The following is a 16,007-nucleotide window of genomic DNA, read 5'->3' as shown; positions in this document are numbered from 1 at the left end:
GCCTACCTCAACTTTTGAAATAAATTTTTTTTAAATGTCCCAAACAACAATGCATTGGCAGGTAAATTCAAGCAAAGCCAGTATGCGGTGATAATGTATTGGCCAGCTTACTGCACAAACCTCATTGCTAAAGTACTCTTTAATTGGTTAATGTTGCATAGGCTTACCTTTAAGTCATGTTAATACAAAATTAGAGCGGTAGATCTCGGCATATATTTTGACTCAAGGTTGGTGACCACAGGGTTAGATGCTACGCTCTTATCTAAAGCTTCCCATTTGAAATGATTAGCGCATATTATAAAATGTTTTTCCTTGGCTGTTTGCCCGCACATTTCTTTTCTTGAGTCAAGTCAAAGTTCAGTAGCTGAAGTCAACACTCCCTTCATCTGTGATTGGGCAACAGTAGGAGTGGGAACATGAAGTGTTTGCCATTCAAGGAGAGACTTAGCTTTCATGCTATTTCTTTCACCTGAGAAATACTGCACCAAACTTCTTAGATGTATAATTGTGTGACTAAGACCCTCTGCAAAAAAAATCGACTTGATTTTGAACTTCTTTAAATTTGAGTATTTTGAAGAAGTGTTACGGCTATGTTTTTGCTATGGTTGCTCAAGTGAAGGTCTTTAGGGAGTATGCGAGCAGACTTTCAGTTTGACTATCCGAGTTCTAGGAGCAAACCTGTGTACAGTATTTATGATTTGGGTCATTTGTCTTCCCCTTGTCGTTATTTTTCCTGTCCCTCCCTTCACAGCGAGGCCCTGCAAGCGGAGGCTCTAGCCAGGATGGAGGCTGCTAACCCAGACAAGTTTGGGCCTGAGAAGTACTGTCTGAGGAGGTCCCCTGCTCCAGCACCACCCAAGGAGATGACAGGGAAAGACTGCGCTCAGATGCTAGCTGCACAGGACTAAGACTGGAAGGAATCATGGACTGAACTGTTATTTAGTAGTATATCATGTTTCACTGGAAATATTGTGGATGTTTCTGTACATTTAAAAACCAGACAGGATTTAGTTTCATTGTCAGCTGTTGTAAACAATGATGATTTGGAGATCGGTGAACTAGAATCTGCTCCTTAGATTCGTGAGGTTGAAAGTATATAATCTTTGCAACACACTATCACATCGTGTCGCTGGAGTGGGTGAATGAAAAGGCCACTTCCTATTGTTCACATAGGTAATGTCTTTAATTAGTGTTGTGTGACGGAACCTTCTACGATAACAAAAGGCAAACGGGCAACATTATCAAAAAGCTACTCGACAAGTCATTCACATTTGCCACAAATACATTATTCATGTCTGAAAATGTTTGGTTTAGATGCAACACAGCTGAGAGTTAGTGGTGCATGATCGATTACAGCGAACACAATACTGCTTTAGTTCAAAATGACAAGTACTATTGTATACTTTGCAAGGAAAGCGAACCAGTACTTAGATACATCAAAGTACTTATTCAACAGGTGACACAGGAGTTTGCCAACAGTATAAATTATACTTGGTAGCGTGGAATAGGTTTAGTGTTAATCTATTGTCATAGGTAAATTATCTTTAGGATAAAAGATTATCTTGATTCATCTCTTAAAGTTGCCACAACCTTATGGATACAGAGCAGGCTGATGCAGTGACAGATATAGGTGCTAAGCAGAGCACTCTGGGTAAATTAACCTATTATGTGCCTCAGACCTAAACAGCTCAACTGTTGGTGTTCTGAGTTAATGGTAAGTGATGCCAAGAAAGACTTTGCTGAATCAGTTGCATAAATACACTAAATACAGACTGAAGTTACAAGACTAGACCGCTATTGAATAAGGATGACAAAGGCCAATATTCTGAACCAGGCTTGGCATAAGAGAAAGTAAATGGGATGGGGTTTTTCTACCCTGTAAAGAGCTTTAGATTTGTTCAGAGTAGGACAGATTCTGACCCTCAGTGCACTAGGAGAGAACAGTAGGAGGACTAGGACACGTTAGAGAAACAGCATGAGAGAGACTAGGACATTATCAGCTTTGAAAGCCTACTTTGGACCACTGCTGAAGTGCCTCCTAGTGATGTACACACACTGAAAGCTAATGCATCTATCCTGCACTTCAACAGACACAAAACCAGCTTACAGAAACTGAAGGAGGCAAAGTAGGATTTCAAAAACAGTTTGTTGGTTTCGCTCATGTTTTGTTCAACATTTTCTTTCTAGTGGTCACGACCCCCAGGGATGACAGAAGACCAAGATAAAAGATTATGTGCGAACGGCAATGAGTTTCCACTCCCCTACAAACATGTATGTGAAGATCTGACAGACAAATGTAGCGGTTACAGGTTAGACATGCTTAGTATTCAGGGCTGCATTTTTGTGCAGACAACACGTTTTCATGGCACTCACAGCTGCCATTTTAAACTATTCAGAGTAAACCAAGGTTGGGCCGATGTGATTAAATACAATATAAGGACAAAAATGGCATAGTCTGGAATTATCTGGTCATTAACGTGCAAATCAATTATATCAGCTATCGCAGTATTTGGAGTAGCATATCGTAGGTCTCATATCGCCCAACCCTTGAGTGAATGTTTTCAAAACCATGTGATCTTGAATGCAACCCTGACTCTACATAAGATATCTATTGTGTAGCAGGACTACAGATCGATGTCCGGCCTCAAATAACCTCCCTTATGACCCCTTGAATCCTCTCTCCAGTGGCTGAATACAGACATCTGTCTGTAAGTGATGATACTCTGCCCTTGTGCTTCTTACCATACAAATATAATAAAAACCAACCTGGGCTCCTAAAAGACACCTTTATAGAGTGAGAGTGTTATTCGCAAGTACGAGAGTGAGAAAATCAAAACACAACCTAAATACATCTCGTGGTCGGCATCCTTCTAGTGGCTTGGCTGTCAACCTGAGAAAGCCTCAAGTCTGTAGATGCTTCCTCTCCTTGACCTGCACTTGGTAGGGCAATCAGGATCGGCAAAGAAATAATGCTATTATTATATGCAGTTTATTCACATGAGTGCAGATGAAGGAGTATAGGCTATTGGAGTATAGACTGAGATGCACCCTCTGGACCCTGGCTCTGGAGGGCTACTCACCAAGGGTGGCACTGGGTGATTCCGTCACCTAACACAACCTAGTATCAACGAGATCATTGGTCATTTAAAGGGAACTACCGTCGTCTCAGGAGTAGCCTTCTAGCCCTGGGTGGGCAGCCCTGTTGTAAGCGTCAGGTAATGGTATGGGGGTATGAGAGAAAGAGACAGGGAGGTGTCTGTCAGTGTGTCTTGCTCTTCTGTTCCTGTAGCGTGCGCTGCAGCTCTCTCAGGTTCTCCGACAGCAGCTCTACCTCGTCTAGCCTCCCGTTGAGCTTGGCATCAAATATGTACGCCCGTATATTATCGATCTGCTGCAGCAGCAACTCCTCCTCAATCACGTCAACATCCGGCATCGCCTCCTCATCCTCCCCCTCGAAGGGATTGGTCGAGGCTCCCGGCGGGATAGACCCAGAAGCCTCTTTAAAAGGGTTACCTTCATTGTTTTCCTCCTTCACTTCGAAAGGGTTGCCAGTGGCGCCCTCGGCCTGCCCCTGCTCTTCCTCTTCCTCCCCACCCTCTTCCTGCTCAAACGGGTTGTACTCCTTCTTCCCGTTAGCCACCTCCTTGTGCTCCTTCTGGATCTCCTCAAAGAACGGATTGGAAGGATCCTCCACAGGGGTGGAGTCTTCCTCCTCAAAGGGGTTGAGGGAGGAGCTGTTCTGTCCCTCGCCACCAGGAGGTGTCACATCTCCCCGCAGCCTCCTCAGCCGGGGGGGTGACTCCTCATCCTGGTCGGTCAGGGCAGGGAAGGCCCTCATGGACAGGGGGCTGCTCTCTGCTTTAGGTGTCACCTCTTCTTCCCCCTCTTCCTCCCCATGGAGGCTCCCTATATCGGTTAGGTTCAGTGAGCCCTGCCAGGTGTATGTGGCCTGGGATCCTGGGGCTTGGCTCTGGGCCCTGTGCTCCCTCTCTCTGTCTTCCAAGCGTTGCAGCTCGTCCTGCTGTAGACTCTCCTCCTGCGCCAGCCTCTGGGACAGAGCGATGGCCAAGCTGGTCTGTTGCTGGTCGTACTCATCCTGGGAAACACATAGTTCAACAAATAACACCCTATTCCTACACAGAGGCCTACTTGATGTGGTGCATTGTAAATCACAGTATATACAACAATGAATGCCTTGATCAATACTAGTTGTGGTACATGTCTAATATAATGTAGGTTTCCACACCTGCAACTGCCTGAGGTTCTCCTCCAGCATGGCCACTTCGTCATGCCTCTGGGCGGCCTTGGCCTGCCGCAAGAATGACTGGATGTTGTCTATCTGCTGCAGCAGGGGGTCCTCCAGCTCCCCGCACGTGTGGAGGGTATCAGAAGAGGGCAGCCATCCCCCAGCTTTGGTCATGCGGGGGGCCCTGGGGGCCTGGGGAGCCTCCCCATTGGTGCTGGCAGCTGGGCGGTTCTTCTCAGAGTCCTGTCTCCTTTTCTGGGCCACCTGGGCAATCTGGCAGTAAAATAGGAAGGTAAGCTTTTAGAGACGGCTTCATTATAAAACACTATTTGTGTTGCTTTTTGCTTGTCTGTTATCATAGATATATTAGATCCTTTTTGGAATATCATTGTTGGGCCATTAGATTAAACAATAAGCAGCCTACTCACCAGTCTCTCCTGCGTGAGCCTCTTCTCCTGCTCCTGCTTCCTCTTCTCCTTTAGGTCCTCATACTTGTCCTTAGTGGGTAGAGACATCAGACCCAGCAACTTCTCCTGCAGGAGGGAGGGAGGGAGAAGTATAGAGGGGGGGGGGTTGCTTGAATATAGTATAACTTTACTGGTGGCAGTCTCAGTTATCAATGACATGTTTAGTATGCTATTCAGCTCGTCCATAGCTGCTCTGTGTGTACAGTAGTGTACCCTCTGTGTCTCACCTGGACAAACAGTGTGGCTGTGTATCTGACCATCCTCTGCAGCTGGAGAGTCTTTTGATGGGGTTGTGGCTCCTCCTTCATTCCCAGTGTTAAGATCTTCTTACTGACATGAATATATATATATATATATATATAGAGAGAAGGTTATAATATGGTCGTTTAGCAGACAAAGTGACTTGAAGTTAGTTAACACATGTTCTGTAAACGGTATGTACCTCAGTGCATCGATCAGTTCGTAGTATTTCTGGACTTCCATTCTCAGTCCACCAGCCGTGTCCAGGTTATAGGTGGTCTCTCCAGCACTGTGAAAATGGAAGTTCGACAATGAGGATAAAACAACCGAACCAGAGCCACATATAGCTCTGGTCAAATGTAGTACGCAATATAGGGAATGAGGTGTCATTTAAGACACAGGCTATATCTTACTTGAGAGACTCAGCCATTCTGATATACTCTGGAGCCCTCTCATCCACCTTGTCCATGCACAGTCTCAGCCTCTGGGAGGAAGACAGGAAGATGGATGGTGAATGACAGGAAGTACACTACATGGTGAACAAGAGGAAGCACACAGAGCTCTGTGTTACCTGATAGAGCTTGACAATGTCAGGCACGTGGTCTTTCTCCTCCAGTTTCTGCTGTCTCTTCATCAGGGTGTCCATGCAGTGGAGGCAGCAGCGGATCCTCTCGTCATCCTTCTCTTCCAGCATTGAGGTGACACTGCTCAGGCTGCTGATGCTGCCCCTCCTGGAGCCCATCCCGCTGACATTGCCCCCGCCCCCTGTTGCAGGGGACTGGGACTGGCTGCCCGTAACACTATGGGCCTCCCGAGTCCCACTGGTCAGCTTGTCTAGAGAGAAGAGAACAAACAGGGTGAGGATTCACTGAGCAACACTGAGATATGTTGCAATAATATGTAATACTGTAGTATGCATGTAAACACATGCACACGTTATATATGTCCATAATGTGGTGTGTTTATGTGTGTGTGAGTGTACTCACAAGCCAAAGGCAGGGGCACAAACTCCATGCACTTCCTACACATGATGGAGCCACAGAGGCGGCAGTGGTGTCGCCTATTGCGAAGGTTGAACTTGTTCCCGCAGTCAGGACAGAACGGAACATCAGAGTCGCTCACCCACGCCACAACAGACTTCTCAATCGCTAGAGAGGAAGAGAAGAGGCTTTTCTGGATTCACACAATGAAAATGACATTCAAATCCACACTGTACTCAATAAGAAGAAATGCGGATCTGGTATAATGTGATGGTGAATACCAAAACACACTGCAATATGATCCCCACTTAACTCACCTCTAATTTTGCCTGCATCTATGTTCATCCTGTCAAAAGATGTCAGCTGAAACAGAACACAGGATACATGGTGAGTCATGTTCTGACAGTATCTTGGCCAGGTCGCAGTTGCAAATGAGAACTTGTTCTCAACTAGCCTACCTGGTTAAATAAAATAAATAAAATAAAATAAGGGCAGTGTAACTGCTACAGTATGTGTCAAAGCCACATTGACAAACAACTTGTGATTGTCTGCTGTAGTTTGTGCAAGAGTCCTCACTTTCTCCAGCCTGATAATGAGCTTGTTGACCTCGATGACATAGTGGTCAATCCGGGCAGCTCTGTGCTTCTTAAAAAAGTCCATATGATTTCTTGTGGCTCCTATGGGGTATAGGAGGGACACCATCAGACTGGATGGAAGGGTGTTCCATTACAATGTAGCACCACATTTTCAATTCAGTCGAGATGACTCACTAGCATTCAATGACCAGACCAATACATCTCTTATGTAGTGTAGATTTAGTCACTTTATACAATGCACTCTAAATAATGCCACTGTAATAATCTTTACATGTCTTACATTACTCATCACATGTATATACTGTATTTTATACCATCTATTGCAACTTGCCTATGCCGCTCAGTCATCGCTCATCGACCTACTTACATGTACATATTCTCATTCATCCCTTTAGATATGTGTGTATTAGGTAGTGGTTAGGTAATTGTTAGAGTACTTGTTAGATATTACTGCACTGTCGGAACTAGAAGCACAAGCATTTCACTACACTTGCATTAACATTTGCTAACCATGTATGTGAGAAATACAATTTGATTTGGGAAGCCCTCTACCACACCACCCCTTTCCTCTACTCCCAGTAACCCCCCCTGCATTCTTCTCCCAGTCTCACCCAACTCCTGAGGCTCCCACATGTAAGGGTCCACTCCGCCATAGTAGAAGGACTCATAACTGCCCGTCTCTGGCTTGTCTTCACCATCCCTCTTCAGCAGCTTGTCTTTGGCTTTCTTAGCCTTCTGGACCAGACCTGTAGCCAAAAGGAGAGAGTTGTGATTACTTCAAGCAAGGATGCATGCCTTCTAAAAGTATTATCAGAGACCCTTTTGCTTTAGAACTTCCTTTGCTCCTCCATGATGTGCATATTTAGTCTGGTAGAGCACAAAATGGACTCACTCTTGAGTTGTCCCCTGACATGTCGATCGTCCCCAGAGTGCTCCTCCTCATAGTGTTCCTGGAGCTGGTAGAACGACTGTAGGTCCTTCAGGCACAGCGGGCACAGGAAGCCCTCCTTCACCTCCCCTGTGCCCTCGAATGGGGGTGGGTAGCTGGAGGCCATTTTGGTGGGGGTGGGTGCACGATGGTAACAGAGACACCCAGGGTGTATGTCTGTCTCATGCCACGCCCAACTGGGTGTGATGCCCACCCCTCATCCGCTCCATTATGACAGGAGAAAGCCTGAGGCAGATACTAATCGTTTGAAGCAGTAGAGGGGTTAAGGGTACTGACAATAACATACATGTAAGAAGTTCAGACGTGTATGAAAGTCATGGTTTAGTGGCTTACTGAATGACGAACTCTAAAAACTTCCAGCATGAAAGACTTGTCAGATAACATGGAAGTCACTGATTAACGTTACCTAATGAACGCTAACTGCTCACGTAAATCCTATGCATGGCGTTACTTAAAAGAACCGCGTTTGAAAGAATAAACAGACTAGCTAGCTAACTAACTTATAGCTAACAACGGCTGCAGTCGGCTGTGTTTACAACTCTCCATAAGCCAGTGATGGCTGTGATGTAGCTAATGTATCTTTACGGTAGTCATCTGTCTCACCTTGTATCTAATTGAGGAACATATTGGCACTAGGTAGGGACATAATTTGATTAGAACCAGCCAGTCATAGATAGCTAACTAGTTAGAACTATTCACACTAGCTAGCAATTAGCTGGCTAAAGTTAGCAAAAGGCTAACAACCTAGCTAACTAACAGTTAGCTACTGTAGATAATGACGTTTCGCCAGTGGTGAGTATACCGTTTGCAATGACAAAAACTATCCAAAGACGCATTTGTGTACTTACATATCACAATGTAAACCTGTTAACGGTGCAGTTTATGAATGAAATGTTGACAGCTCGCTGCAACACTCTTCGCGGTTGAAAGGTTAGCCGCCCTAGCCTAGTCATGTGACTAGCATACAGCCAAGACCAGAGGGAAGAACGCACAAAATGCATATGGATGGGAAAGCCAAGAGGCATCTATTTGACTTTCTGTCCTTTTTCACAACAGGAAAACATACAGAGGAACATCAGAGGAAACAAGTGTTATTGGACACACTGAACATCACAGTGGTGATGTCCACCCCTTTCTTTATACCTCAGTTGTCCTCCCTAGAGAAGGGTTGCGGTTCAAACTCACCTACCCTCCCATTATGGGGAATCACCGTCGCCATCTTGGCGGGCGGTCCAATGATTAGCCAAGCAAGGGAAGTTTGGTACGTAAGCCCCCGGTTTCAGTCGGGTTTGGGAGAGCACCATTTTATTTTAAGTTGACTGAAAACACGTTCTCATTTGCAGCAACGACCTGGGGAATAGTTACAGGGGAGAGGAGGGGGATGAATGAGCCAATTGTAAACTGGGGATTATTAGGCGACCGTGATGGTATGGGGCCAGGTTGGGAATTTAGCCAGGACAACGGGGTTAACACCCCTACTCTTAGGATAAATGCCATGGGATCGTTAATGACCTCAGAGAGTCGGGACACCCGTTTAACGTCCCATCTGAAAGACGGCACCCTACACAGGGCAGTGTATGTTTGAATGTTAAATGACGAGACAGAGGCATTGATGCGAGTAACCAGTCTTGTTCAGTACATGACAACACATCCGTGTATCTCAAGCACCCCGGTAAAACATAAGAGTTGCAGTAGTGAACATTTACCAACAGATGGCATCACTGTGCCATCTTACACTCATAACATCTTCCATTTAATAAAATAGGACAGGAGGTGTCAATTCACTAACAAAACAAACCTAGTAACAATTTTTTTTTTTTTCCAGAACAACAACACATTTTGATATTCTCTTCACTTTTATCTCTGTCAACAATCCCTGATGGGAAACCTACAGATTAAGTCTTTTTGGTGGCTGGGACAGACGCCCGCATCGTGAAAAGACAGGGGGCTTGTCTGCGGGAGAATTGATGGGCGAGGGACCTGTGATCCCCTGGCTCTTCGCCCAGTGCCTCAGGCCATGTGACTTGCTGGGGTTCTGTCTTTTGTCATGCGACCCCTTTGACCATCAGGGTTCTGAGTAGGTGCTGGCTCAGCAATCCGAAGGTCAACCCTGTTACGACGGTACAGTGATCCATTCACTTCGACCAAGTAGGAGCGTGGTGCCACTTTCTGTACACAGGATCCGAGTCTCCAGAGGCCTGTCCGGTCCCCTGGTAGTGGCTTCATTCGCACCAATGGCATATTCATTGCAGATTGTGCATTTACTGACATAGTCTTTAATTTCACTCTGCATTCCTGGCCAATAGTGTGTCACGTGCTTGTCTGTAACAGGCCTCACCTCCTATGTGACTTGAGTGCACACGTGCCAACATCTTTTTTTATTTTGTATTTTTATTTATTTTTTTACCTTTATTTTACTAGGCAAGTCAGTTAAGAACAAATTCTTATTTTCAATGACGGCCTAGGAACAGTGGGTTAACTGCCTGTTCAAGGGCAGAACGACAGATTTTGTACCTTGTCAGCTCGGGGATTTGAACTTGCAACCTTTCGGTTACTAGTCCAATGCTCTAACCACTAGGCTACGCTGCCGCCCCATCTCAGGGCGCAGAGACCGGGGAATAACGACTCTCTGACTCTTGCATATTACTCCGTTTTGAACACTGAGCTCCTCTTTGATTGGCCAATATTCTCTGACGGCTAAAGCAGTTTCTTCCCTGCAGTCGTTCCAGCCCATCAGAATCACAGACCTCAATGCCTGGAGTTGCCCGTCCCTGTCTGTGTGCTGTCTGATTTGTATAAGGCGCTGGTCCGTAACATTAAGGTAGTCAGCCTGGTTGATGTGTTCAACATCCACTTGCTCTGTTTGTAAGCTGCACACTGCGTGTTGTTCATGCATGGAGCGTGTGTGAGTGCCTGATGCAGTAGCCCTGCTGAGCGTGTCACTCACATACATCTCTGGCCCTGGCTTATACACCACCTTGAGGTTGTAGTTTTGTAGGGCCAGTAGCATGCTCTGCAGTCGTTTTGGGGCATTCAGGAGAGGCTTGCTGAATATAGCAATAAGGGGCTTGTGATCGGTCTCTGCGGTAATATTGTCGCGCCCGTACAGGTAGTGGTGGAAGCGTTGGCATGCAAACACAATGCTGAGGCACTCCTTCTCTATCTGGGCATAGTTCTGCTCTGTTGGGGTGAGTGCCCTAGAGGCGAATGCCACAGGCTGGCCCTCCTGCATGAGGCAACAGCCAAGTCCATACTGGCTTGAGTCACTCTGAATCGTGACAGGTTTTGATACATTGTAGTATCGCAGTACAGGTGTCTGGGTGACCAGTTGTTTTATTTCCCTCACCGCTGCGTCATGTTTTGGGAGCCAATGCCAGATGGTGTCCTTGTCCATGAGCCTCCTCAGTGGCTCACACACTTCAGAGAGCCGCGGTAGGAATTTGGCCAGGTAGGTGACGAATCCGACGAAGCGCTGCACTCCCTTCACGTCAGATGGGTGGGGCATTTCCAAGACAGCCTTCACTTTTTCAGGATCCGCCTTCAATCCGGTGGAGGACAAGATGTGCCCATGAAAGCGGACCTCTGGCACTTTAAACTGAAGCTTTTTTATGCTTAGCCTTAGCTTGACCTGTCTGCATCTGACCATCGGGGCCAGCAGCTTGACGTCATGGTCACATTCTGCCTCCTCATCACTGTCCCCACAGCCCACTACGAGAATGTCATCTGCTATGGGTTCCACGCCACTGAGTCCCATCAACAGCTCATGCTGTTTCCGCTGATACACCTCTGGAGCCACGGCGACACCAAACGGACGCTTCAACCACCTCTTCCTGCCCCAGGGTGTCCAAAAGGTGGTCATGTAGCTGCTGGGCTCGTCGAGCTTGCACTGCAGAAAGGCATCTCTGGCATCCACGAGCGTGAAGACTCTGGCCTTTGGGAGCTTGTAAAGAACATCCTCCAACGTGGGCATAATGTAATGTGAACGTCGCAGAGCCCGGTTGAGGTGTTTAGGATCAATGCATATCCGTAGCTTGTCTGGTTTCTTGACGATAACCATATTACTTATCCAGTCCGTAGGCGGATATGATGTGGCCATCTGCTTCGTATTTGTCAAGCTGAGCCTTCGTAGCTGCTTTCATGGCCACTGGTACATTGCGGGGTGCACACTGGACAGGCTGGATTGCTGCGTCCAACTCAAAGTGGACTTCCCCAGGAACTGACTCGACCGGTGCGTTGAAGACATCATGGTACATGCTTAGGAGTGTCTCCTTGCTCAGGGGCCCAGCCTGGACTTTGTCTATAATGTTAAGATCAACTGGGATGGTGAAGTTAATAAGTCCAAGGCGCTCGCATGTAGAACCTGACAGTAATGGCTGTTGACTAGCCTCAACTATTTCAAACTCAAGGGTGTATTTCTGGCCACGTAAAACACACTCTGTCACAAACAGGCCTAAAGAGGTCATGAACTGGCCTGAATACAGTTTCAGCTTGGTGCTACTCTGTGTGAGTTTGTCTCTGGGCGCGAGCCTCCTTTTGTCTTTAAGGCTCATAACGTTGCATGTGGCCCCTGAATCTAGCTGGCATTGCTGTGGTTTATTATTAAGTAACAGAGTGACAAACCACTTTTGTCCTTTTGCCCTCACTGCCCCTATGCACTCGCTAGCATATACATCCTCTGTGCTGTCGTTCCCTTCATCTGTGTTTGTTTCCATGGAGTGCACTTTACCCTCCTTTCTCTTGCTTTTCATGCAGACCCTTGCGAAGTGATTAGCTGTACCACAGGATTTGCATATTTTTCCATAGGCTGGGCAGTGTTCTTTTCCTCGTCCATGAGAAATGCCACAATATCGGCATGTTTTGGGGTTGTCTACTGCAGAGTTGGCTGTAGTATTAGCATTAGCTGTGGCAAAGGGGAATTTCTTTACTGGCTGCCTGAATGTATCAAATCAAATCAAATCAAATTTATTTATATAGCCCTTCGTACATCAGCTGATATCTCAAAGTGCTGTACAGAAACCCAGCCTAAAACCCCAAACAGCAAGCAATGCAGGTGTAGAAGCACGGTGGCTAGGAAAAACTCCCTAGAAAGGCCAATACCTAGGAAGAAACCTAGAGAGGAACCAGGCTATGTGGGGTGGCCAGTCCTCTTCTGGCTGTGCCGGGTGGAGATTATAACAGAACATGGCCAAGATGTTCAAATGTTCATAAATGACCAGCATGGTCGAATAATAATAAGACAGAACAGTTGAAACTGGAGCAGCAGCATGGCCAGGTGGACTGGGGACAGCAAGGAGTCATCATGTCAGGTAGTCCTGGGGCATGGTCCTAGGGCTCAGGTCAGTTGAAACTGGAACAGCAGCATGGCCAGGTGGACTGGGGACAGCAAGGAGTCATCATGTCAGGTAGTCCTGGGGCATGGTCCTAGGGCTCAGGTCCTCCGAGAGAGAGAAAGAAAGAGAGAAGGAGAGAATTAGAGAACGCACACTTAGATTCACACAGGACACCGAATAGGACAGGAGAAGTACTCCAGATATAACAAACTGACCCCAGCCCCCCGACACATAAACTACTGCAGCATAAATACTGGAGGCTGAGACAGGAGGGGTCAGGAGACACTGTGGCCCCATCCGAGGACACCCCCGGACAGGGCCAAACAGGAAGGATATAACCCCACCCACTTTGCCAAAGCACAGCCCCCACACCACTAGAGGGATATCTTCAACCACCAACTTACCATCCTGAGACAAGGCTGAGTATAGCCCACAAAGATCTCCGCCACGGCACAACCCAAGGGGGGGGCGCCAACCCAGACAGGATGACCACAACAGTGAATCAACCCACTCAGGTGACGCACCCCCTCCAGGGACGGCATGAGAGAGCCCCAGCAAGCCAGTGACTCAGCCCCTGTAATAGGGTTAGAGGCAGAGAATCCCAGTGGAAAGAGGGGAACAGGCCAGGCAGAGACAGCAAGGGCGGTTCGTTGCTCCAGAGCCTTTCCGTTCACCTTCCCACTCCTGGGCCAGACTACACTCAATCATATGACCCACTGAAGAGATGAGTCTTCAGTAAAGACTTAAAGGTTGAGACCGAGTTTGCGTCTCTGACATGGGTAGGCAGACAGTTCCATAAAAATGGAGCTCTATAGGAGAAAGCCCTGCCTCCAGCTGTTTGCTTAGAAATTCTAGGGACAATTAGGAGGCCTGCGTCTTGTGACCGTAGCGTACGTGTAGGTATGTACGGCAGGACCAAATCAGAGAGATAGGTAGGAGCAAGCCCATGTAATGCTTTGTAGGTTAGCAGTAAAACCTTGAAATCAGCCCTTGCTTTGACAGGAAGCCAGTGTAGAGAGGCTAGCACTGGAGTAATATGATCAAATTTTTTGGTTCTAGTCAGGATTCTAGCAGCCGTATTTAGCACTAACTGAAGTTTATTTAGTGCTTTATCCGGGTAGCCGGAAAATAGAGCATTGCAGTAGTCTAACCTAGAAGTGACAAAAGCATGGATTAATTTTTCTGCATCATTTTTGGACAGAAAGTTTCTGATTTTTGCAATGTTACGTAGATGGAAAAAAGCTGTCCTCGAAATGGTCTTGATATGTTCTTCAAAAGAGAGATCAGGGTCCAGAGTAACGCCGAGGTCCTTCACAGTTTTATTTGAGACGACTGTACAACCATTAAGATTAATTGTCAGATTCAACAGAAGATCTCTTTGTTTCTTGGGACCTAGAACAAGCATCTCTGTTTTGTCCGAGTTTAATAGTAGAAAGTTTGCAGCCATCCACTTCCTTATGTCTGAAACACATGCTTCTAGCGAGGGCAATTTTGGGGCTTCACCATGTTTCATTGAAATGTACAGCTGTGTGTCATCCGCATAGCAGTGAAAGTTTACATTATGTTTTCGAATAATAAAATATATAGTGAAAACAATAGTGGTCCTAAAACGGAACCTTGAGGAACACCGAAATTTACAGTTGATTTGTCAGAGGACAAACCATTCACAGAGACAAACTGATATCTTTCCGACAGATAAGATCTAAACCAGGCCAGAACATGTCCGTGTAGACCAATTTGGGTTTCCAATCTCTCCAAAAGAATGTGGTGATCAATGGTATCAAAAGCAGCACTAAGGTCTAGGAGCACGAGGACAGATGCAGAGCCTCGGTCCGATGCCATTAAAATGTCATTTACCACCTTCACAAGTGCCGTCTCAGTGCTATGATGGGGTCTAAAACCAGACTGAAGCATTTCGTATACATTGTTTGTCTTCAGGAAGGCAGTGAGTTGCTGCGCAACAGCCTTCTCTAAAATTTTTGAGAGGAATGGAAGATTCGATATAGGCCGATAGTTTTTTATATTTTCTGGGTCAAGGTTTGGCTTTTTCAAGAGAGGCTTTATTACTGCCACTTTTAGTGAGTTTGGTACACATCCAGTGGATAGAGAGCCGTTTATTATGTTCAACATAGGAGGGCCAAGCACAGGAAGCAGCTCTTTCAGTAGTTTAGTTGGAATAGGGTCCAGTATGCAGCTTGAAGGTTTAGAGGCCATGATTATTTTCATCATTGTGTCAAGAGATATAGTACTAAAACACTTGAGCGTCTCTCTTGATCCTAGGTCCTGGCAGAGTTGTGCAGACTCAGGACAACTGAGGTTTGGAGGAATACGCATGTTTAAAGAGGAGTCCGTAATTTGCTTTCTAATAATCATAATCTTTTCCTCAAAGAAGTTCATAAATTTATCACTGCTAAAGTGAAAGTCATCCTCTCTTGGGGAATGCTGCTTTTTAGTTAGCTTTGCGACAGTATTAAAAAGGAATTTCGGATTGTTCTTATTTTCCTCAATTAAGTTAGAAAAATAGGATGATCGAGCAGCAGTAAGGGCTCTACGGTACTGCACGGTACCGTCCTTCCAAGCTAGTCGGAAGACTTCCAGTTTGGTGTGGCGCCATTTCCGTTCCAATTTTCTGGAAGCTTGCTTCAGATGTAGCATTGACATTGGCCATATGTTGCCTTTCTAGCTCCATGGACCTCATCCGTATATCAGTAAGCTCTGCTGCACGGCATGTCTCCACTGCCAAGGCCAGCGTCAGGTCACATTCTCTCAGCAAACGTCTGCGGGTGCCCTCATCAGCTATGCCAAGCACAATCGTATCTCTGATCAGTTTATCTCTTAAAGCACCACAGTCACATGTAGCTGCCTTTTCCCTTAACCTAGTGACAAAGCTGTCAATGGACTCCCCGTCCTCCTGTTTGCAACGACCGAAAACATAACGCTCGTAGATGACGTTCTTTGCTGGCGTAAAGTAATGTTCAAGAGCATCAAGAATAGCTATAGCGTTACCTTGCTGTGCTGCTGTTAGGTTCAGGTTGTGTTTGTATACGTGTCGGCATTCAGTTCCCATTATAGTCCTTAAAGTGGCAGCCACTACCTCATCTTCCTTTTCCAGAAGTCCCGTTGCTAGCGCATAGTCCTCCCATTCACCTCTAAACGTATCCCAGTTCGTGCTCCAATCCCCGCTGAGCTTCATAACGGC

At 46.4% G+C, this 16,007-nt stretch overlaps 1 protein-coding gene across 3 annotated transcripts; it reads right to left on the bottom strand.

The window, feature by feature from the left end:
• Positions 1-1,159: 1,159 nt before the first annotated feature.
• On the bottom strand, positions 1,160-8,673 carry LOC109907739 (rabenosyn-5). Of its 3 annotated transcripts, none has more exons than XM_020505903.2 (13): positions 8,327-8,673; positions 7,422-7,715; positions 7,141-7,275; positions 6,510-6,610; positions 6,251-6,296; positions 5,940-6,101; positions 5,525-5,787; positions 5,367-5,437; positions 5,156-5,242; positions 4,941-5,043; positions 4,675-4,779; positions 4,247-4,519; positions 1,160-4,096 (listed from the first exon to the last, which is right to left on the bottom strand). In XM_020505903.2, the coding sequence occupies exons 2-13, from the start codon at positions 7,582-7,584 to the stop codon at positions 3,260-3,262; spliced, it is 2,346 nt and encodes a 781-aa protein (XP_020361492.1). In that variant the 5' UTR covers positions 7,585-7,715; positions 8,327-8,673; the 3' UTR covers positions 1,160-3,259. The 3 variants fall into 3 exon arrangements, with proteins under 3 accessions (XP_020361492.1, XP_020361493.1, XP_031649773.1); XM_020505904.2 differs by having other exon boundaries at positions 7,422-7,703; XM_031793913.1 differs by having other exon boundaries at positions 7,422-8,673.
• Between the last annotated feature and the right edge of the window lie 7,334 nt (positions 8,674-16,007).

This window comes from Oncorhynchus kisutch, linkage group LG17 (assembly GCF_002021735.2).
Source record: "Oncorhynchus kisutch isolate 150728-3 linkage group LG17, Okis_V2, whole genome shotgun sequence".
Taxonomy (NCBI): Eukaryota; Metazoa; Chordata; class Actinopteri; order Salmoniformes; family Salmonidae; genus Oncorhynchus; species Oncorhynchus kisutch.
This window is presented reverse-complemented; position numbering and strand designations above follow the sequence as displayed.